General features: G+C 46.1%; 1 protein-coding gene across 1 annotated transcript in view; it reads left to right on the top strand.

Moving 5' to 3' along the window:
- Window positions 1–23939, top strand: part of KIAA2012 — a gene marked incomplete at both ends in the record, with an annotated part of 121225 nt that overhangs the window by 11887 nt on the left and 85399 nt on the right. Inside the window, 9 exon segments of the mRNA XM_079709605.1 lie at window positions 2405–2564; window positions 5110–5195; window positions 5197–5266; window positions 9053–9195; window positions 10394–10577; window positions 11181–11323; window positions 14070–14238; window positions 17739–17885; window positions 21288–21458. Of these exon segments, the coding sequence (XP_079565731.1) occupies window positions 2405–2564; window positions 5110–5195; window positions 5197–5266; window positions 9053–9195; window positions 10394–10577; window positions 11181–11323; window positions 14070–14238; window positions 17739–17885; window positions 21288–21458 (1273 nt within the window).

The following is a 23939-nucleotide window of genomic DNA, read 5'->3' as shown; positions in this document are numbered from 1 at the left end:
CCTGGATTATCAGGGCAGGCTCAGGATAATCGCAGGGATCCTTAAAAGGGGAAGAAGGAATCAAAAGGGAGAACCAGAGAGATAGCAGCATGAGAAGGACTCAGCCCAATGTTGCTGGCTTTGAAGATGGAGGAAGGGGTCACAGGCCAAGGAATGCAGGCAGCCTCTAGAAACCGGAAAAAGCAAAGGAACAGATTCTTCCCTAGAGCCTCCAGAATGTCCTGTAACACCTTGATTTTAGCCCCGTGAGACCCATTTCAAACTTCTGACCTCCAGCACTGTAAAATAACAAATTTGTATCATTTAAAGCCACTAAGGGCACTTCCCTGGTGGCGCAGTGGTTAAGAATCCACCTGCCAATGCAGGGGACATGGGTTCAAGCCCCAGTTTGGGAAGATCCCACATGCCACGGAGCAACAAAACCCGTGCCACAATTACTGAGCCTGCACTCTAGAGCCCACAAGCCACAACTACTGAAGCCCGCGTGCCTGGAGCCTGTGCTCCACAAAAAGAGAAGCCACCACAATGAGAAGCCCGCACACCGCAACAAAGAGTAGCCCCTCCCCTTGCTGCAACTAGAGAAAGCCCGTGCACGGCAACAAAGACCCAACGCAGCCAAAAATTAATTAATTAATTAATTAATTTTTTAAAAAAATCCACTAAGGGGGGAATTCTCTGGTGGTCCAGTGGTTAGGACTCAGTGCTTTCACTCCAGGGGCCCCGGTTCAATCCCTGGTCGGGGAACTAATATCCCGCAAGCCACGCAGCGTGGCCGAAAAATAATAATAATAATAAAAAGCCACTAAGTGTATGGTAATCTGTTAAACAGCAATAAGAAACTAATACAGAGGCCAAGATCAGCTTTCAAACTCAAGGCAAAAATGTCTCTAGATGTGCCAAATTCCAGGAGAAGGGATTCCCTAATCCTTCTCGGCAACTCCCTGCCACGTTGAGCAAGTGGCCGAGTAAAGCTACAGAACCAAGCAGGTGCTTCAGAAATGCCCCCTACTGAAAAACAAGGGGCTCTTATCCAGATCAGACAGGGCATCATGCCATCTGCACCAGGGCCACAGCATCTCAGAGGAGGCTTGGTTTTATCACATTTAGAGGGAAGTCACTGGAAGCAAAGATTTACAGGAGGAAATGAAGTTCCAGTTCATCCAGAAAAAGCCTTGGATCTAGTGGCTCCATAGACCAGGGCTTAACACAGTGCCTGGCACGTAGAAGGTGGTCAACAAATTTTTATTGCATGACCAAATGAAAAAATGGAGTGAGTGAAAGAACTGAAGTCATTTTGTGTCCACTGCCCTCCCTACAACTCCCTCTCCACGTCCTCTGGAAAAAGCCTCAAAATTTATGTGGGGCTGAGTTTTTCAGGCTCTTTTTGTACTTGAAGTACTTGCCACATAAACTGTCCAGACATCAAGGACCAGGTGATGCTCTGTGCTTGGATTCCAAGCATTCATTGAATTAACAAATTCTGACAGAGTAGAGCCAATTGAATAATAAGCCATGCTTTCTTTTTTTTTTTACCTGTAGTCAATTTATATAGTAGTTATCAATCTGCCTTATTTGTCGCTTTTCCTCCAGAGAAAAAGCAAAGACTCAGATCACAATCAGTTCTTCAGTCAAGAGTGCTGTGATTGATTGGTGATGTCTGCCATGGACAACAGGGATGAGGAGAGATGTCAAGACAAGGACCACGTGCTTGCTATTCTTGTGCTTAACTGATTATCCTTAGAGAATTTCTGCCTCATTTAAGTGATTATGATATTAACTTGTCCACCTTAAAGGATTATAATGAGTATAATTATTTGTATAAGATAAAGCCCTAGCCAAGTGTAAGATGTTATTATTCACATTTATTTCCCATGATGTCTTGCATAGTGACTTTGGCAGGTAGATTCCCAGAAATTTCTCCCTGGCTGAAACGAAATGCAGGAGAGCCAGATGTTTTCAAAAGGCCATGCTCCTCGTGAACACGGACAGAGTTTGTCTGTCCCATTATTCATATTGCAAACACTGAATGCTGATGCTGATTTGTCGACCTGGCTTTCTCATACGGGGCCACTTTTTAAGATACTAAAATGATTTCCACAGGCTGAACTAAATGATGTGTTTTCTTTTGAGGCTCTTTATCCTTTTCTGGTTTTCTATCTCAAGATGGGATCTGGTATTTCTCATTTCTCCTTCTCCTTCCAACTGCAAATCCACAGGGGCCTTTCAGAGCTTTGCTTGGTGGGCTCTTGTTTTATGTCTGTTGGCCGAGGCATCTGTTTCTGGTGCCTTCCAGCACCTTCCGGGAGTCTCCCAGATTACTGATGAGGATTGTGCTAGCCAGCCTGTATCACTGGGAGGCTCCCAGCTCAGCAGCCATGCTGTTTCCTGACTGGTGTCCCCACAGAGAGAGCAGGACAGAGCCTGGCAGCCGTACCTCCACTTCCGAAGCCAACCAGAGAGCCAGGGCCTACGGCGGATCCAGCCTGGGTATTCAGCCAAGAGATACCTCCGCGGCCTCCTGCGGACGTGGACCCCTGACACCATGTACAGGCTCCAATGTGCAGGTCAGTGGGGACATGGGAGGAGGTGCGCCTTGAGCAGCCCCGCCTCTCATTCTGGTGTGAGAGTGTGTTTTCCATCAAGGTCTGAAACAGCAGAATTTCAGGCCCAATTCTGTGTTAATTGTGCCGTCGCACCTTTCGCCCGTCAGCTTCCCCCATGTGTGCGGAGGGAGTGCAGCCTGAAGTCTTGCCTTCCCTCTACTGCCTCTCAACAGTCTCACGCTCTGCATCCCAAGCAGAACGTGCTTCCCAAGCTTCTCCATGCAGAGACTCCAGATCCTCCAGTGCAATCCCAATCTTTTCCAAGAGAAGGAAAAAGAGGCCCAGAGGGGCAAAGTAATTTGTCCAAGGTCATTCAGCCAAAAGCAAAGCTGAGATCAGAAGCCAGATCCTCCCCACACCCCAGGTGCCACCCTCTTCCCAACATCCCCTACTTCCCCTTCAGAGGGACCTCAGATCCCCCAGGATGTAGAAATGTTAGGCCTTCTCCTCAAAGAAGGTGGCTCTCCAGCACAGCCCACCCAGGAGTGAGACGGACACTCTGCTGCTGAACAGAGACCCCAAACACACTCTGTAATGGCTTAAAAATAAAAACAGGCAATGGCTGGGAATTAGAGTTGCCAGATTTAGCGCCTACACACGTGCACATGCACACAGAGGCACGCACAAAAAAGTTACACTTGTAATATTTGGTACATATTCCTACTAAAAAAGTATTCACTGTTTATCTGAAATTCAATTTTAACTGGACATCCGTATTTTATTTGGCAAACCTACTGGGGAAGAGAGGGGAGAGCAGTAGGATTTGCCAGTGCCTACTCAGCTAGCTGCCACCTCTTCAGCACCAACGAACAGACGGGACCAGAGGAAAACTGGCTTTCTTCTTGCTTTCCAGGTTTACTTCGGGAAAGGAGAGAAAACAACTCTCTCCCCAATAAGTGATGACTTGAAGGAAAATGAGAGATGTGGGTGTGTCCAGTAATTGGTTTACCCTTCACGGCGGACCCACGGTTCCAGGCAGTTCCATTTATCTAACACTTGTAAGAAAGAGCCTCTTAACCAGAGATATGTTTATCGTTGGGTGGGGCGGAGGGCAGAGCAGGCCACTGCCCCATGGCCCAAGCCCAACGTCTTCAAGGAGGAGAGCCCCTCTTAACATCAAAAAATGTCTCAGACCCTTCTGTGAAAGTCATGTAGCTACAATGCGTGGTTTAAGGAAAGGTCCATGTGTACGTGCATTCTTGGGCCTCTTGCCATAATTCCTCACCAAGGGCCTTCTTGAGGGTGAGACTCTCAAGCTGGAGGAGCAAAGACAATACTGGGATATGAGGTCATTGGCCCAGTGGACTCTGCCACCCCCTTCCTTCACATCTCAGAGCTCACCACCTTTGTGATGCTGGTATGTTCCCATCTTTCCACTCCTATGATAAATCCTCGCCACCCCCCAAGCACACATCTTCTACAAAGGCTTCTCCGACAAATCCAGCCAATGTTGAGGTCCTAATTTTCTGGCCTTATATAACACTGACCCTTGGGACCACACACGTAGAGCAGAGGAGAGCTTTGTCTCTCCAACAGACTATTAGTGCCTTTAAAAAGGACCCATGGGGCTTCCCTGGTGGCGCAGTGGTTGGGAGTCCGCCTGCCGATGCAGGGGACATGGGTTCGTGCCCCAGTCCGGGAAGATCCCACATGCCGTAGAGCGGCTGGGCCCGTGAGCCATGGCCGCTGAGCCTGCGCGTCCGGAGCCTGTGCTCCGCAATGGCAGAGGCCACAACAGTGAGAGGCCTGCGTACCGCAAAAAAAAATAAAAAAATAAAAAAATAAAAAGGACCCATGTCTGGTTTTTCTGTATCCACCCTACTGCCCAGTAGAGATGTGGGACCATTGATAAGCCCTCAATAAATACTTATAGAATGGATTGAAAATCATGGGGGTTGCAGAAGCAAGCAGGATATATCCAGGAGAAACCTTTAGATTTCCTCCCGAGGCAGGAGGTGCCTTCTACTCAACCCCAAAGAAGCAGCCATGTTTCTTCCACGAGGGGGACCCAATTCCTGGGAATGGTGGAGAGGAAGAAGTATATATGTGGCACAGGACCAGAGGCACCCAAGACACTAGACAGAGAACCCTCTACGGCTTCTATCTGATTTTATAAATTTTTAAAAAATTTATTTATTTATGGCTGTGTTGGGTCTTTGTTTCTGTGCAAGGGGTTTCTCTAGTTGTGGCAAGCGGGGGCCACTTTTCATCGCACACGCAGGCTCAGTAATTGTGGCTCACGGGCCCAGTTGCTCCACAGCATGTGGGATCTTCCCAGACCAGGGCTCGAACCGTGTCCCCTGCATTGGCAGGCAGATTCTCAACCACTGCGCCACCAGGGAAGCCCTCTATCTGATTTTTTAATCTCTTGCATCTTCTAATTGTCTTCCTTAATGGGCAATGTCCGAAACTAAGACTAATGCAAGTGGGGAACCTGGTAGTTATCACCAAGACCTCCAGACTGGCAACCATTATTTCTACCAATAACTCCTGACCTACTCTTCAGGATACATCAAGGATTCTGTGTTGCTCCAGGAAAGTCAACCTAATGTACCAAAGAATCTCAGGCCACAACAGGATCTTTCAGGTGTATCCCCCCAAATACCATCTCCTGCCTGTCTTCCCTCCATTTTGGATACAACCAGGAAAATCTTTTGAACAAGGTACATGTTGATTTTATCAAACCAGACTTCAAATACTTGGATTTTTAACAGCTTAAAATGAAGTTTTCCAAAATAAGGTCTAGGGATTCTGGGTTTCATTGTCCTCATCTGTACAATGAGGGAGTTGGTCTAGACCAGCACCATCCAATAGTACTTTCTGCAATGATGGAATGTTTTATAATATATATATATATTTATACATATATATGTGTATATATATACATGTATGTATATGTATATATACATGTATACATGTATATATGTGTATATATATATATATTATATATATATATATGTATATGCTGTCCAATTCCAATATAGTAGCCATCAGCCACATGTGGCTATTGAGCACTTGAAATGTAGGTAGTGTGACTGTGAAAATGAGTTTTAAAATTTTATTTACTTTTAATTAATTTACATCTAAATAGCCACGTGTGGCTAGTGGCTACTGTATTGGACAGTGCATATCTAGAGTCTAGATTTTAGATGATTTCTTATGTCTTTTTCACTCTAACACTCTTTAACCTGTGGTTTTGTGGCAATATCATAAGAAAAAATACAGGCTTTGGAGCCAGAAATCTGGCTGTCCTGCAATGGCTGTTCTTTCTCTTATTAGAGGTAAGATCTTGAGCAAATCACTCAACCTCTTTGAGCTTGTTTGCTTATCTCTGTAATGGACATAATAAGGCCTACCTCGTTACTGCACAGAAAATTATTGTGGGCTGTCTGTAAGCTGTTCAGTACTATGGAGGTTCCACCTGTCAATATTATTCTTGGGAACTTGAAGCATTAAAAGAGCCAGATTTGCTTTGCTAAGGGAGATGGGGAAAGATGACTGGATAAAGATGACTGGGCAAAGAATAGGGTCTTGACTAGTACCAGAGTTTTTGAGAAACGAGAAGGAAAGGACAAGAGCCTAACATAATAAAAAGTTAATTTTTCTGAAATGACAAAGGAATTTTCCAGAAACAATAGTCGTGCCTAACCAAGCCCTGTACTTGCAAAAGGATCTAGTCAGGATAAGTAGAGAATCTGATCTATCAAATGGAGTGGAGAAGAACATGGCAGATTCTCAGAGCCTGGTGCCATAAACATGCCTACCATATACCTCCCTTGAGTCTAGACTCCATTATCAAGGAATTTTGGTCATAACCTTTTCCAATAGTTCATCTATGGGAAACATGCTGGTCAGGCAATTGTATTTCTCTTTGTAATTATACCCCGGTCTATACATCAGTCTCTATGCACTTTGCTAATGTGGGTCAACATCCCTGAGACCAGTTGATTCTGAGGCACTGATGAGATCAAGTTTCTGGGCCATCCATGTCCTAAGAGTAGGGAACTCACCCAGTAATCCTCCTGTGCTGGAACCTTCTGCCCTTCCCCAGGTGGCACCCCACCTCGCCATTGCCTAATGCCTTCTTGCTTCAAAAATTCTACTGTCTCCAGTTAATATCCTTAGACTTTGATGCCCTAAGATCTAAAAATACTGGACTGTGGACTACAGTACTTCCATTTGAGGGTGGATCAACACTACATATCTAAGGAATCAAGTGACTTCCCTAATTGATGCCATATATGGAGGAGTTGTCACAATCAGGCAGAAACAGAGAGGCAATATTAAATAGTGATTAAACACGTGCCCATTAGCACCAGATTCTAAGCCATGTGACCTCTCTGGGCCTCAGTTTCCTCATTTATAAAATGAAGATGACCATACCCACCTATACCTCACAGGATTGGATGTGGGACTTAAACGGGATAATGCAGTATCTGACTCATGGCAAATGCTCAATAAATGTTAGTTATAGACCTCCCTACCTTGTGTTTTTTAAGCATAATTGTAATGCCCAATTGCCCATGATCACAGGGACCAAAAATCAACTTGTAAGGAAGGAAAAATAGCTCAGAGACTATAGCCTGAACCCTGAGAGATGGTTTATTTGTTTTAACTTTATCTCCCCTTGGTCTCCCTCTCCTTGCCAGACACTGTATTGGAGAAAGTAGCAAAAGTCTTGGCTGCAAATCTCAGATCCCCCAACAATGTGATGTTGGCTAAGTCACTTATGCTTTGTGCATGCTTAGTTTGCTCATCTGTAAAATGGTAGTAGTGGTGTCTGCATTCCACTCTCTCTGGGTTGTTGTAAAAAACCATAGGAGAAGACACAGGTGAAAAAGCTCTCTAAGAGCTCTAAATTACTACCCCCATGCACACTATTTGGGTAATCTGAACCCATATTTGAGATAGAGAGAGACCAAGTAGTGTGGTCTCCTTTCAACAACTGAAACTTCCAATACCCTGCTTGCAAACCTGTTTCTGTTAAGCATAGATAAATGAGCCAGAGATGGTGTTTACTGAGAAGAATCTTGGTTTCCCTCACATAGATTGAGTCATATATTCAATATCACCTGGGATACAGCCAAAGGGAAGAATGCCTCTCTATATCCTCCCGCCCCCCGCCCCAGAGCACCCTGCTCCAACTTAGCCAGTCGGCCATATAATACCATTCAAGCAGGTGAGTGGCCATTTGGCCAGAGTTTCACTTCCTCTACCCTCAGAAATGCATTCGGCTCCCTGGTGAATCTGACCAGGAAGGATGGCCCTGAAGTCCATCTTGACCCCAAAGGATCATTCTAGAACACACAGAAAGGTCTTTAGTGCTACATCCTATATGAAGTTGAGGCTTTCTTGGGAGCAGGCCTAATGTGGCCCTGGGCCACCCGAGATTCAGGGATTCCCTGGGTCACTAAAACCTGAGCAGCCCCCCTGAACCTACGCCTGAGTCTGCATCTGCCCCACCAACACTCTCAGCAACAGCTCAGACCCAAAGTAGCCTTCAGGAGCCAATGGGCAGAGGAAGGGGAGCTGCGGGGAGGGAGAAGTCCCACAGAGAAGCACTTGGCTCTTGACCCAGTGACACCAAGGATGAGAATGATGTAAGGAATGACAAGGGTTGGGGAGTATGGGGGACAGTGAGGCTGGCTGGGAGCCTCCAGAAGCCCAACGCTCCAACATACACAGAGCCCCTGAGGGCTTCAAGCGCCTCTGGTTGAAAGACAGCCCGGCATGGAGCTGCAAGCAGAGAGTGGAGGTGTTGCTAAAGCGGCTCCAAACAAGGAAAGTTTGCCAGACTGTTTCAGCAATAAATCTACCTTGAGTAAGTGATGAAAATAGCTGCAGGACCCTTTAAACCATCGATGAAAGATTTGTTAACTATGCTGGAGTCATCTGTTGACTCAGATCCTTCCTGAGGGTTACACAGACAGGGTAAGTGCAGATTGCTAAGCAGTGCATTTGCCTGAGTTTTTCTACAAGTAAATGAACAGCAGACATCCCAGGAAATCAAGCGCTTCAGACTGAGCATCTCAGTGACAATAGAGCAGGGCTGCAGGTCACCCCGCCATCATCACACCTCTGTTATCCCCTAGTCCCTCACAGTTTACAAAGGGGTGTCATATTCATGATCTTATTTGAGCCCCAGACTACTCTGCAAGGAAGCAAGAGCAAGAAATTAGTATCCCCATTTTACAGATGAGGAAACTGAGTCCATGAAACAAAGACTCAACCTTGAGCCTCCTGACTCTTAAAGCAGTTCTGTTCCACTGACCTGGCTGCCACTTCCGTGGAGGCACTAGCAGAAATACAGTAATAAGGAGGGAGGAGGAACGAGGGCCTTGATCGACACTTTTGCTCAGAAAAGCAAGAAGGAAGGCAGTTTGGAAGCAGCTAAGAGCATCATACCCATCTCTGGGCTTGTGAACTTGACCCACTGTTCACCTTTGCAGGTCAGCAGGGCCTGGATGAAGGGGAAGCTGGTGCTGGTGGACACGTGGACCAGGGCTCTGTAGCCAAGAACCATGGCAGCCAGGAGACTCGCTTGCCACCACTCAGGAAGCAGCCCTGGCAGGAAGATGAAACCCAGGCAGAGGTACCATTTCTAATGGGGTCCCCTCTGTCACTATTCTTCTTGACTTTAGAGATAATGCTCCCTCCCTTCACCATTTCTTGGGGTCCTCCAGAGAAGAGAAGAGTACTTTGAGCCTACTGACCCGTTTCCCAAAGTGTCACCTGTGGAACCCTAGCATTGCCAGATGCTCCATGCAAAAAAAAGGGTTTCTTGGCCAAATACATTTGGGAAATGCAGCACACCATGTCCTCCTCCCAGAGAGTCACAGTGCACAGCTGACCATGGACCATAGGTAGTTCTATAGGTAAAGTGGCTGGTTTAGCTTTAACTCATGGTTTTCCAATCTTACTTAACCACAGATCCTCCCTACACTCTTCACCCCATCTAGGCAGCTCTAGTCTTCTCTAGAAAAAAAGAGCTTTTTTGGCCTTAGAGTTGGAAAAGCCTTGTTTTGAGTCCTGCATCTTGCTAGCTGTGGTGACTAACTTAACTAACTTTGAACCTGAATGACCTCTTTTGTAAAATGGAGCTGTTATCATACACACCTCCCAAGGTTGCTATGAGGATTAAATAAGTTAAAATGTAAAAATGCTTTCTAAACTCTAAGGCCTGTGTGTCTGTGTGTGTGTGTGTGTGTGTGTGTGTACAAGGCGACAGTGGTTCAAAGAAACGTAGACAACACGTGCTCCTATCTTGAATAAACATGTATGACTTACAAGCAGGTCACACGCCAATGAAACAGGAAAGGGGGAGAAGAGAAGTACCACCTAGTGGGAGAGAAGAGACATTTTGTGATGGATAAAGACAATGATACTAGCGTGAATATACTTAATGCAGAACTATACACTTAAAAATGGTTAAAATGATAAATTTTATGTTATGTCTATTTTACTACAATAAAAAAAAGTTTGCCAAAAAGAAAAGACAGTGATACTAATGCTTGATTTTTAATTTTTTGATTTTGATTTTTAAATTTTTTGCAAGAAAGCACTATATGTCAGGCATGGTTAAATGTCATTCTCTCTATCACCAATAATAAAATGTTTTATTATAATAAACATCGTGAAATATCTTGCCATTTTAACCATGTTTTTCTTCCCAGGCTGCTAAGGAGATTTCCTCCTTGGAACCACCAGTCTAGCCACAAGGTCTGACTGTTATAGGAACCTGCTCTGTTCTTACAACCTGTTTTCAGGGATGCGTATCTGTCGTTCCCTAGGACACGTCAAAAGGGAATCACCGTTGTATCCACGCTTCAAAGGAAAGCCACCATGAGAAAACACAGCAGACCTCCAGGAGGGCCCTTGCGCATGCCCGCATCCATCATTCTGCGCTCCTGCGTGACAAATCCCACACGACATTCTACGGAGGCGCCTTCCCCAACAGGAAGGCAGATCTCAGCGGTAAGAAGCCAAATATCTTGTTGATCTCGGTTAAACCTGATCCTGCAGAGAGCACTGAGGCAGGCTGAGTGTCACTTCCTCATGCCACTCACCTTAGAAAATAACTGCCAAAGTGCAGCTGGAGGTAGGAATGAGACCAGTCCTCAACCGCACACATTCCGCAGTCGGACTGCCTGCCCTCAAATTACCCCCACTTACTAACTGTGACCTTGGGCAAGTTCTTCAATCTTACCGAGGCTCCGTTTCCTCATCTGTAGAATGGGAATAATAATAATACCTCCATAAGGCTCTTATGGGGATTCAGTTAATGCATATAAAATACTTTGCATGATTCTTGTCCCATAGTTAACACTTAATACATAGTAACTATTATTATGATCGTTATTATTCTCCCCATCACCTGACTCAGCCAACAAGAACCCAACCCAGATAATGAGATCAGGGCTCCCTGAAGCTGCCTCAGCCAAAGCCATGGCTGGCTGAGTGCCTCGGCACTCTCTTTGCCTCTCTTCCCATTAACGCAAAAGAGATAAAAGTTGAAAGTCAACTGTCCATCCCCACACCGGCAACTAATAAGTTCTTGTTCCCATCCTGTTTCTACAGACAAACAAGGGAATATGAAACTCCACCAGGGCAGAAGCAGCCACTTGTTCCAGGAGCCTCCTGCTGAAAGATGTCTTTTCCCTCCTGTAGCATCTGCCACTGGCTCAGAAAAAAACACATCTGGAGAAGTGAGAAGGAAAAAGGTTGTGTGTGTGTGTGTGTGTGTGTGTGTGCGTGTGCTTTTAAGCATGCGCGCGCTTAAAAGATTAATCTCAATCTAGGAATGAGGTGACTCAAAGGGATGTCTCAGAGAACAGGCCTTACTGGCTTCTGAGCTCACCGGGTGGAGCTGGACTAAAGCTGTAGTAATTTACTAAATGTTGGAAATAGTGAAGTACAGGAAATTTCAGCTGCCGCCGATTAAAGCGTTACGGTGTTAACCAAACTTTCTGGTGCCAACAGAATCCTTTTTTCTGTTAAGGGGCTGAGGTTTCTCTGTAAGCATGTAAGGATAGAATTTGAGTTTGTAAGCAGCTGACCCACTTCAAACTCAAAATGCTGGAACCCAGAAACGGTTTTGCTTAATTTGAGGGTCTGTGGGCTTCCCTGGTGGTGCAGTGGTTGAGAGTCCGCCTGCCGTTGCAGGGGACACGGGTTCGTGCCCCGGTCCGGGAAGATCCCACATGCCGCAGAGCGGCTGGGCCTGTGAGCCATGGCCGCTGAGCCTGCGCGTCCAGAGCCTGTGCTCCGCAACGGGAGAGGCCACAACAGTGAGAGGCCCACGTACCACCAAAAAAAAAAAAAAAAAATTTGAGGGTCTGTCACCTTTGAAAATGTAGGATAAATTTTGCAGGTTTATCAACCCCCTTCAGAAGTCAGGTACACCTTCCTTAAAGATGTCCTTTGCTGTCTCTGGCCTGGTCCTGCCTTGAAATTCTGTGTGGGTCTTCAGTTTGGTTGGGAGGCACCTGTGCTGAGTGGGAATGAGCAGGGACTCTGGAATGATCTGCCCGTGGCAGCTGTGTTACTTGAGCCAGTGGCTCACCACTCTGAGCTATAGTGACCTCCTCTGTGCACACAGATAATAATGCCAGCCTCACAGGGCTGATGGAAGGATGAAAGGAGATGAAGCATTTATGTGAAAGTATCTTGTATCCAACTGGAAACAACAGCAGTGTTCGTTCATGGTGGGGACTCGTGCCATCTGAAGTGGTTCTGAGGAGCCATGGGCACACCAGGTGGTCCCGGTGCCAGTGAGGGAGGTCGTTTTCAGCCTGTTCAGGATTTTCTCAGATTTCCCATGTCTAAACTGATCTAAACCTTTCCATTCATACCAGAAGGGCATCTGTCTTCCCAGGTTCCTTTGAACCAGGAGTAAACAGCAGGCCTGACCTGCCAGGATCACTCAGGCCTAAGGAAAGCCCTCAGTCTCACACCCAGTTCAGCCCAGAACCGAGCCAGGCTCAGAGGACAGGAGTCCCTTCCCTCAACCCATGTATATGATTTAGCAGAGGATAGCAATATTTTCCACTATATTAAAACTCTGTAAATTTTTAATTACAATAGAGAAATTAAAGCTTGGCTTATCAGCCATAACTCGCACAAACCATTTGAGTTTCCACATAGATTTCCCAATGCAAACCTTGTCAAACAAAATACACAAGGTCAGTATTCAGAAGAGGGCAGTTGGTGGGCAGCTGGCACCTGAACAGTGGAGGGCTCCAGGGACATAAATATGCTATGTGCATGTGTTGGGTTAATCATTTTCTTAACGTCTCACAATTCTACATATTACCCTGAATATATTTGGGTGAATTTCCTTCCTCATTCAACTCTAAACACGTTAGGATACTTGTGTGTGTTTCTGATCTTTTTTTCTTTTTGAACACTAAAAAAGTGAGAGACGTTTTTATTTTTCCTCTTGTGAAATTGAAGTCCCTGAACCCAGCACACATATACATTTCATAGAGCCAAGTTCATATGTTAAAAGCTGCAAACTAAAAGGAGAAATTTTCAGCAACTTCTGAATAATTGGAAACAGGAGACTCTAAGTACTACCCGCAGCTCCTTTCTCTCTCTCTCTCTCTCTCTCTCTCTCTCTCTCTCTCCATATACATATACACATACACCACACACACACATATGTTTTGGGGTTTTTTGGACATAAAAAAACTGGGTTACAGTTGTGGCTGATTCTGACACACAGTGATTTTTTTTCTAGCTATGTTCATATTACAGACGTGTGGAGACACCTAGGTATTCCGCTAGTGGCAAGATTAGGTATTAAACCCTAATGAAAGAAGAGTCTTCTCTCAAAGAAATATCATAGAAAAAAGCCTAGTTCCAAACACTGTTGTAACTACATATAATTAACTCATTTAATCCTCACGGCAACTTATGAGGTGGGCAGTATGATTATCCCCATTTTACGGAGGAAGAAATTGAGGCTTAGAGAGATGACATGAGGAAAGCAAACACAAATGTGTATTCCTATTTTCTGCCGTTTCTTACCTACAGGTTTGCACAGTCCACAATCTGAGCCATACTTTTATCTCTTAACGACACAAGCCAAGATTTCTCCTTCTCCGGACATGGAAATCTCAGCTCTATCATTTTAATCTGGCTCAGTTTCCCGACTGCAAAAGAAAGACTGTATTTCCTCACAAAGGCTCTTGAATTTACCACATTTATACTTCTCAGAGCAATCAGAGGCTGGGTTAACGGGTGCATAACCAAGTTCCCATGAAGCAAAGCAGCCCTACTCTAGTGAGTTGACCAGTTTCCAGGTCTGTCAGCTTTATCTCCCAGCCCTGGATACAGAAGCGACATTACACTCAGCAGCTTCTGATGCTGGAGATTCAATAAGATACAATGTCGTTTATCCCTTGCAGGCAGCAGGATTTAGATACCTGCCAGATGGGGGTGTGTTTGTTTTTACATTTTCTCCAGGCACCAAAGGCTTTGAAATCACCTCCTATCTCAGAGGAATCACCCAGAGTCCTGGACCCCCTGAGGAGTCAACTTAAAGCCAATAAGCCCCCAGCAGAGGTCTTCATCTTCCCTGTGGAGATTCATTTCCATACCCAACACCCCCCAAAAGGAAAGGCACAAAGAAGAGGTAGGTCCCTGTAACTGGGTCTCCTGAGGGAACCCGGCAGGCCAGGAAGGATTGGGGTGTGGGTCCCGCTAATGCAGCCCTCTCCTAAATCGTGGCTGACGCTCTTCAGGGTCACCCCCTTGAGAGAACTTTTTTTTAAAGAAAGAAAGAGGATAAGTCTACAAGTAGTTCTCTTCTGGTCATACTCAACTCAATTTTTAAAATATTTATTGAGTCCTCATCAAGCAGAGCATTTTGCTATACTGTGGAAGAAAATGGAAGTCAGCCATACACATAAATTAAGTCCAATGCACCGTAGATGTTATAAAGGTGCAAGAATTTTCAGGCAGCTTACAACAAATAAATGCAATATATTAAGAAGGACAAATAAAATTGCAATTGAAAAAATAAAACACCTGGTTAAAAAGAGTAGAGAAATAGATGTTATCGGACATCTTGGGATGAATTCATTGCTTTTGGTAAGCACTGGATTTAGATGAGTTACCTGGCAGCCAAGATAAAGAGGATATTTGGATCTTTGGACCTTTGCTTTATAAAAGAAAGATAAAAGTTTGTCTGAAGAGCCATTTTCCTGATTTTTTGTAATTTATTTTATTGAGGTATAGTTGATTTACACTGTTGTGTTAATTTCTACTGTACAGCAAAGTGATTCAGTTATACAAATATGTATATTCTTTTTCATATTCTTTTCCATTACGGTTTATCACAGGATATTGACTATAGTTCTCTGTGCTGTATAGTAGGACCTTGTTGTTTATCCATCCTGTATATCATAGTTTACACCTGCTTATTCCAAACTCCCCGTCCTTCCTTTCCCCACTGCCCTCCCCTCCTTGGCAACCGCAAGTCTGTTCTCTATGTCTGTGAGTCTGTTCCATTTTCCTGATTTTGAATTAGGTACCATTATTATGTAACGTTAGATGATTTCTACAACCCTTGTCAGGGAAGAGATTTTGAGCTTCTAAGCAAAGTGCTAAGAGAGTACAGGTAAGGGAGAGAGCAATTCCAACTGGGACTTAAGAAAGGCTTTTTGAAAGAGGCTTCTGAGTGACCGCTCAGCTCACCCTACACCCTGCACAAGGAGAAATTCTTTCTGACCTTCCCAAGCCATTCCACATTCTTGCCCCTGGGACTTTTCTGGGCAAGCTGAGGCAAAAGGCAACTCTCTAAACAGCTGACTCCAATTTTGAAGAAGTCCTAGTTCTGAGCTTTCTAGAAACTTCAGCAAAAACGGCCACTGACTTCTCAGTTTTTGCTCTACGGCTGTTTGGAATTCTCACTATGAAAAAGAATGTCTGTTAATCTTAAAAGACCAGTCAATGGAAGGGGTCATAAGGGAACTTTCTGAAGTGATGAAAATGTTCTAAATCTTGGTTGGTTGCATGGATATATACATTTGTCAAAACTCATTGAACTGTACACTTAAGATCTGCACATTCCACTCCGTAGATTTTAACTTTCAAAAAAAATTACTTAGCTCCTTAAAAAAAACACATAGTGGGCTTCCCTGGTGGCACAGTGGTTGAGAGTCCGCCTGCCGATGCAGGGGACACGGGTTCGTGCCCCGGTCCGGGAAGATCCCACATGCTGCGGAGCACTGGGCCCGTGAGCCATGACCGCTGAGCCTGCACATTCGGAGCCTGTGCTCCGCAACGAGAGAGGCCACAACAGTGAGAGGCCCGCGTACCACAAAACAAAAACAAAAACAAAAAAAAACACATAGTATCACAGCATTTTTAAATGTAGGTTTTTCTTATTATTCAGGTAGGATGAGGCCAGTAGAGATCAGGAGACAACCGCCAGTGAAAAGACAGTCTGTTACAGTTCGCAAGAGGAGAGGGCATGCCATGCCCCTCGAGGCCACATGGAGAAGAACCAGGGTCAGCTAGGAAGCAGAAGGGCTGGCGGGGGTGGGGGGGGCGTGTGGGATGGGCAAGAGTCTTTATTGCATTTTTGGCAGGAAGGCATGGGCGAGGCAGGGCAAGCAGGCTAAGCCGGTTTGGGATTGGCTAGTTTGAAAAGTCTGGGCAGGCTCTGTGCATCAGGGCTGTCCTGGTTGTCTGGTACCTGGCCCTGGGGTCATGAAGGCAGGGGGATAGTGGCCTGGAAGTGTTAAGGAGGTCATGGCTGGGGGGGGAGGGGCTCTAGATTGGTTGGTTTCCATATGAAATGTGCACTTGCAGGTGGTCCTTTACTGTCTCTAGGAACTGGCTAGCCCTGGGAGGGACAGCCTCCCCAGGGTGAGTAAGGTCCCAGATGTCAAAACACTAGAATAAAAAGATATGCTTACTGATTCACTTTGCTGTACACCTGAAATTAACACAACACTGTAAATCAACTATACTCCAATTAAAAAAAAAAGACATGCTTAATATACACAAAGACAGGACTATTTGCAGGATTTGGTTAAATCTTGATTATCTCCCATGATGACCCTGGAAGGAAGGTCACCAGGCCATCATGGACCAGATTCTTAAACCTGTTAGATCCACTGAGCTTGCCAACACTGACAAATGAAAAATAGGAATAAAATATACAGAAAGTGAATCCATTGAGTTCTTCCTTCTTTTGCATGTCAGTGAGGACTCCTTCAGTAACAAGTGTTAGAAGCCTAACTCAAACTCTCTTAAGCAAAAAAAGAAATGTATTCACTCACATAATTGGATAGTGCAAGGATCAGCCAACTCCAGGCTCAGCTGGATCCAGGCCTCAGAAAATGTCCTCTGGGCACTATTTGTCTGAGTCTCTCAGCTCTGTTAGCCTTTCCTCTCAAGCACGTTGTCCCCATGTGGTGGTAAAGATGGCCTCCTGCAATTCCATGACAACTTGTTAACCCCGGTAGAAAGGATATGCCTCTTGGACTTCCCTGGTGGCACAATGGTTAAGAATCCGCCTGACAGTGCAGGGGACACAGGTTCAAGTCCTGGTGAGGGAAGATCCCACATGCCGTGGAGCAACCAAGCCCGTATGCCACAACTACTGAGCCTGCGCTCTAGAGCCCACTAGCCACAACTACTGAGCCCACATACCACAACTACTGAAGCCCCCGCACCTAGAGCCCATGCTCCGCAACAAGAGAAGCCACAGCAATAAGAAGCCCACGCACCGCAAGGAAAGTAGCCCCCACCCACTACAACTAGAGGAAGCCTGTGCTCAGCAACAAAGACCCAATGCAGCCAAAAATAAATAAATGAATAAATAAATTTATTTTAAAAAAGGAAGGATATGCCTCTTAAAAGCTCTCGCAAAAAGTACCAAAATTGCCTGTGATTGGACAGGCTTGGGCTGTGTGCCCACCCCGGACCCAGTCACCGTGGCTAAAGCAATGAGGTGCTCTCATTAGCCAGGCTTCAGTCACTTGCCCATCCCTGGAGTCAGGGAACGGACCACCCAAACCACATAATCCGTTGAGTGAGAGAAAGATGGGTCCCCAAAAAGAAGAGACAGCTGGCAAAAACCACAGATGTCTACTACAACTTGGCTTTCTCTTTGTCTCCTAGGTGCTCCACACCCTGAGTCAGCACCAGAAACAGAAGAGTCCAGGCCTTTATGGAGGCCTCCCCTGAAGCAGGTGCCCCTGAAAAGGCCAAGGGAATTAACAGTACATCTCCCAGTAGACACAGGGAGGGACCCACTCTCGCCTCAAGGTAGCTATTCCTTCCCTCCAGCATCCCACAGGGATCTCACTCCAAAGGAGAGCAAGGCAAGACACATCAGGGTCCTCAGCCATAAAAAGCAGGCTAGAGGGACTTCCCTGGTGAAGCAGTGGTTAAGAATCCGCCTGCCAATGCAGGGGACACGAGTTCAAGCCCTGATCTAGAAAGATCCCACATGCCGCGGAGCAACTAAGCCCGTGCACCACAAGTACTGAGCCTGTGCTGTACAGCCCGTGAGCCACAACTGTGGAGCCGTGCTCCTAGAGCCTGTGCTCGGCAACAAGAGAAGCCACTGCAATGAGAAGCCCGTGCACCACAACTCACCCCAACTAGAGAAAGCCCGTGCTCAGCAACGAAGACCCAACGCAGCCAAAAATTAATTAATTAATTAATTTTTTTTTAAAAAGAGGCTAGAAGGGAGGCCACTCCTCCCCGGCCACTTGAAGATGGCTTCTGCTCAGGCAGCTGCTGCCTTCACCAAAGTGCTGCAGTGAAACCAACTTCCTGTCTAGCTCACAAGTTACTTACTCACTAAATCAAACCCCCTACTAATATTTCCTGGTTGCAGATGTAAAACAGCACCAAACTTACTACGTATTTGCTGCATGCTCTATAGTTTCTCCCATGTTTTTAACCAATGGAATTTCATTTCTAATCTATTTGGGACTATTCATGAGAAGTTCATAATATCAACAAAAGGCCTTACTCCAATTTTTCAAAACATCATGTGGACATCTGAAATTATACATATGAGTGCATCAAAGTGTATATTTTTATGTGTTGATAGGTTGGAAACAATGGGCCATATTTAGAAAGCTCTACATTTTCACAAAACTGAAGCTCCTTCCCCAAGGCAAGATGACAGTATCACAAGTGCTAGGTGATCTCTGAGTGGAGGTAATCAGAAGTAGAAGGATGAACATTCATATTTAAGGAGTTCTTCCTCAGTGCCAGGCACTGGCCTCAGGTTTTAACACTCACAACAGTCCTACCCTCATTTCACAGATCAGAAATCTGAAGCCCTGGGAGATCAGTGACTTGTTCGAGGTCACACAATTATCAGTGGCCTCGCTGGGCTTGGAGCTGAGGCCTTCCAGTGCCAGAATGTGTGCTCTTATTCATTATACTGCACTGCCTCTCAGAATTAAAAAAAAAAAAAAATGAACCCAGGTCAGGATGTTCTTGAGACATTTCCGTTTTGAGAACGTCCTTTGATTATTGAGGCAGGGGCTTGTTTACCGTATCTCTTAAGTGAGAGTTAATCATCCTAAAGACTTCGAAGTATTTTTTAAAAATCCACATATGGGGACTTCCCTGGTGGTCCATTGGTTAAGAATCTGCCTTCCAATGCAGGGGACGCGGGTTAGATCCCTAGTCAGGGGACTAAGATCCCACGTGACGTGGGGCAGCTAAGCCTGCGCACTCTAAAGCCCGCGTGCCACAACTAGAGAGAAGCCCGTGCCACAATGAAGATCCCGCGTGCTGCAACTAAGACCCAATGCAACCAAATAAATAACAAATAAATAATTTTTTTTAAATCCTCATATGGCAAGGGTCACTCTGTGTGCAGACAGGTAAGAAAGCAGCTTTGCCCCTGTGCACCACAACGTCAGGGGCACAGCCTGAGCCACCAGGAGGGATGGGCAACACCAGGGAATTTCATCTTTGGTGCTGCTCACCTCACACTGCCCTCCACTTGTTTTGAGCTGCCATGTCCACTGGGGACCCAGTACCTAGAGCTTGTCCATCCTCTGCTACCCTGCCAGGAGGAAGCTGGGCTAAGAAGTCCCTGGTACCTTGGTTAGTTCAGTATGTTAGTTCAGTGTGTGACTCAACTGGGTAGTAGATGCATTAAAAAAAAGAAAAAAAGGTCTAAAGAGGCAAGATTTTCATGGCAATCTTTCTCACACAGGCGTCCCTGGAGGAAGGGTGTTTAGAACTAGTAAGTGGGACTCTCATTGCTCCAGAGGTTGCACAGACCCATTTACGTGCTTAGCCCTGGATTGTTTCACTTCTCATATCATAAAAATGAAGCCAGATTTTTTATACGCACATACACACATACATATTTTATTTTATTGCTGAACCATCCGAGACTAAACTGCAGACTTTGTACATTTCATCCCTATCAGCACGTATCTCCCAAGAGCAAGGATATTCTCCTTGTAACCACAGTACAATTATCACATTCAAGAAAATTAACATTGATGTAATACTATTTTCTAATATATAGTCCACATTCAAATTTCTCTAATTACACCAGTCATATTCCTTACAGTTGTTTTTTTTTTCCCCGATCAATCCAGGATTCCACTCAGAATCATACATTGTATTTAACTGTTACATCTCTTTAGGATCTTTTCATCTAGAACACTTCCCCAGTCTCATTTTTCAGGACACTGACATTTTTGAAGAGTTTAGGCTAGTTGCTTTACAGAATTATCCTCAATTTAGGTTTGTTTCCCCATGATTAGATTCAGATCAAACAGTTTTGGCAAGAATGGCATGTTGGTGACGTGTGCTTCTCGGTGCATCACATCAAGGGACACAAAATATCCCTGTATATTAATTCCGTTTGTTATAAGTTGTTCCATTATAAGTGATGTTAAATTTCATTATTTGGTTAAAGAGATGTCTTTCTCCATTGTAAAGACACCTCTTCCCTTTGTAAATAAGTAGCTTGGGATACTTGGAGACTGTGTGTGAAGCCAGCCTTTAAACACAAACACCAAGAGTGTGTTGAACATGAAATAAAGACCACTCTCTCTGAGATTAAGACAAGGTCCCAATCACTTTTAGATTACTGGGTTTTGCCCTCCCTAGAGCAGAGCCAGTTTTGGGAAGGAGTGAGAGAAAGAACAGAGATGGAGGCCAAGACGTGCTTTGTGGAGTTTATCATCCATCCTGTTACCCTCTAACTACCATCTAGAAGGGGCTACTTTGTACTTTATGACCTGGAGGAGCCATGAGATCACTGGTTCTGCTTAGAAAAATTGCTTTGTGGTTGGAACTCTGTAGCCAATAGTCCCATGAGCTTTAACGCTGGGGTCTCCCCAGTTAGGGAAGGACCTTGCAGTCTCCCTAGCCTTTCTCCCATCTCAGGAGCCCATCAATAGGATGAGGATGACAGCAACCACTGGTCAGTTCCTCCCAGTTCTTGGAGGTTCCCCAACAGTAGGGCTGCTATTCTAGCCAAGAGTAATCCCACCTTGGCTGTGGGAGATACCTGGCGTCTGCTCCTTAGCAGGGCTGGAAAAGAGAGACAAACTTGAGAATGAGGGGAATAAGTGATCCTAGACCCTAGGAGCCATCAACAGAATTAGAAAAGAGGTTCCTTCTCCTTCTTGCTGATCCAAATTCTCACTCATACTTTTTCTCCTTTTGCTTTTGAAGAGGATGATGCTCCATCGCAGGATGGCACCCCACCACTGTCCCTGATGGAAGGAAGAAAAAGTCCAGAGAGCCAGAGGAGCCTGGACAGCCCCAGGACATCAGGCCACAGCAGCCCCGTGGGCCCCCTCCATGTGAGACAGGCCGGCGGGGCACTCCCAGCAGAAGGACAAGGTAATCACTCCCGGGGTGCATGGATGCACCCTCTTGGCTTGTCTGTGGCTCTGGGCTCATTTTAACCATCTTCCAGGGCCACAAGTAAGCTGTCTGAAAGCCACCCCATTGAAAAAGGGAAATCAGCAGTGTTTCCAATGCTGTCAGTGGGATTAACGGTCACCACGCATATTCCTCAAAAGTCAGTACATGTTTTAAGGGTTTTCTGCACCAACATGCGCTGCCAAGCTGTTCTGTGCTTTCCTCGCTCCTGGCAGCAGCGTGTGATGACACAGCTCCCTGCGCTCATCAGGGAGACTCGCTACTGGGTTTACCAGGCATTCTCAACACCGAGCCATAACCCTGCACGGGCCAAGGGAGCCTGGGGACCCTGCCAACAGGAAGAGTCCCAGGGGAGGAGTCACCCTCCGGCCCAGGGCAGAGTCTGAGGCCTGTGCACAGAGAGAAAAGGACTCTGGATTTCTACTGAAGGATGAGGCAGGCAGGGCCACACCCTCTATGACTTAGTCCCACTCAGAGTTCTTATCCTTAAGAGCCAACAGTCCAGGAGGAAACTAAGACAGTGCAATAACAGCTTCCATGGGGGCTTTGATCTAAATGCAGCACATAAAGCAAAAATTGCTTAGGGTCCAAATTACCCCTGAAAATCCCTTAGGAATGGGCTTCCCTGGTGGCGCAGTGGTTGAGAGTCCGCCTGCCGATGCAGGGGACACGGGTTCGTGCCCTGGTCCGGGAGGATCCCGCATGCCGCGGAGCGGCTGGGCCCGTGAGCCATGGCCGCTGGGCCTGCGCATCCGGAGCCTGAGGCCCGCGTACCGCAAAAAAAAAAAAAAAAATCCCTTAGGGAGGGGCCGTGCTGGAGACCAACAAACCATTTTCTAGAAAGTGCAGCCCAATCAGCTGTTCCTCCCTCATCGGAGGATGGGCGGCTTTCTCTGACTGAGCACCAGATGAAGGAGATGGTGTGTGTTTGGGTGCCAGACAATGTGAACAAAGTATCTCTGTTAACAGCAGAATCACACTCAGGGCCTAGAGAAGCTCACACTCGAGAGGAATGTGGCAACTGAGAGCTACCAAGAAGACAACAGATACTACAGCTTTCATCCCATCCAGGCTCGCTCAGAGACAGATGCCTCACTATTTAAATCCTGCTCGCTCGCACTCCCCCTGCCTCGACCCAAACATTTATTTATATTTGAAGCCTTGTAAGCATAAATTCAATACATGGATCAATAATTCCATTATGTGCTTGCAGCTCCTCTGTTTAAGGCTGGAATGGTCAAAGTCAAATTCTCTCTCTCTCACCAAAGAAACTTACAAACTATTTCCAGATGGAGCCTTTCTCTTACAACCTCCTCCCTTTTATATTTGCATGGCAATGATGCTCTCTTAACTTTGAGCTAATGAACTGAACTTTAGGTACAGTAGTGTCACCACCAAGGGTATTCCTAGGAGGTTGCATTGCCCAGAACAAATCACACCAAACACACACACACACACACACACACACACCCCGAATTAGACACCCTTACAAAAGGAGAACCTGATTAGAATGAATGCCAGGGCTGTGACTATGACGAGTGCAGCCTGAAGCCCCAAGTGTGTAGGCTGAGTGTGTGTAAATGAATGTGTGTATGGTGGCACATGTGTGTCTTAGGGTATGTGTGTGCTTATATAGCTATGGGAGTACATGTGTATACTTGTGTGCTCATGTATGTATGTGTGATTGTGCAGGCATGCAGGCCTGCCTGCGAACAAGTACACATGTGTTGCTGTGTGTCCTTCATGTGTGATACACGTGTGTCCTTGCAGGCACACCTGCATATGTGTGCGTGCCTTGTGAGTGTGTATGTATGTACGTGTGAGTGCACACCTTGGTGTGTGTTTCCATGTGTGTGATGCCTCTGTGTATATGTGTGTTTACACACTTGTAAGCATCCACTGTGGCTGATTGCCAGACCCTTTTGCCTTGGAAATGGGGAAGGTAAAGTTATAGAAACACCCTCAATCTTTCTAAGCAACTGAGAGAAACAGAGCTTCCTTCTCCTCCTTGGCCTGAGCCCCTTGGAGTCACTAAGCAGTCCCAGCATTTGATCCACAGGGCACAGCTGTGCCACTGAGTACTGCACAAAGGCATGTGACAGAGCAGGAAGCAGAGGCTGGAACTACCGAGCCCTGTGCCCAGGAGCTGGGCTGCACACCCTTGGAGGATGGGGCTCCCTTTCCTGCACACAAGGTGCCCCCTCCAGGCTCACCTTGTCCCTGGAGGGCTGCCTGAAACCAGAGGATTCCCCCTTTTCTAGACCTTCACAGAAGGCACGACGTAGGCTATGGCAGCCCCGCCCTGTTCATCCCACACTGACTCCAGATGATGGGGCGTGAACACTGGCCCTGCTCTGCCGAATCCCAGGAGTGGGGCTGGCCTGCACCCTGGCAAGCACCTGAGCACACCGGCATCTGCCCGCTGGGGATTCAGGGAGC

This window comes from Hyperoodon ampullatus, assembly GCF_949752795.1.
Source record: "Hyperoodon ampullatus genome assembly, chromosome: 8".
In the NCBI taxonomy this organism is placed as follows: domain Eukaryota; kingdom Metazoa; phylum Chordata; class Mammalia; order Artiodactyla; family Ziphiidae; genus Hyperoodon; species Hyperoodon ampullatus.
Note: the sequence above shows the minus strand (reverse complement) of the source record. Positions and strands in the feature narration are given on the sequence as shown.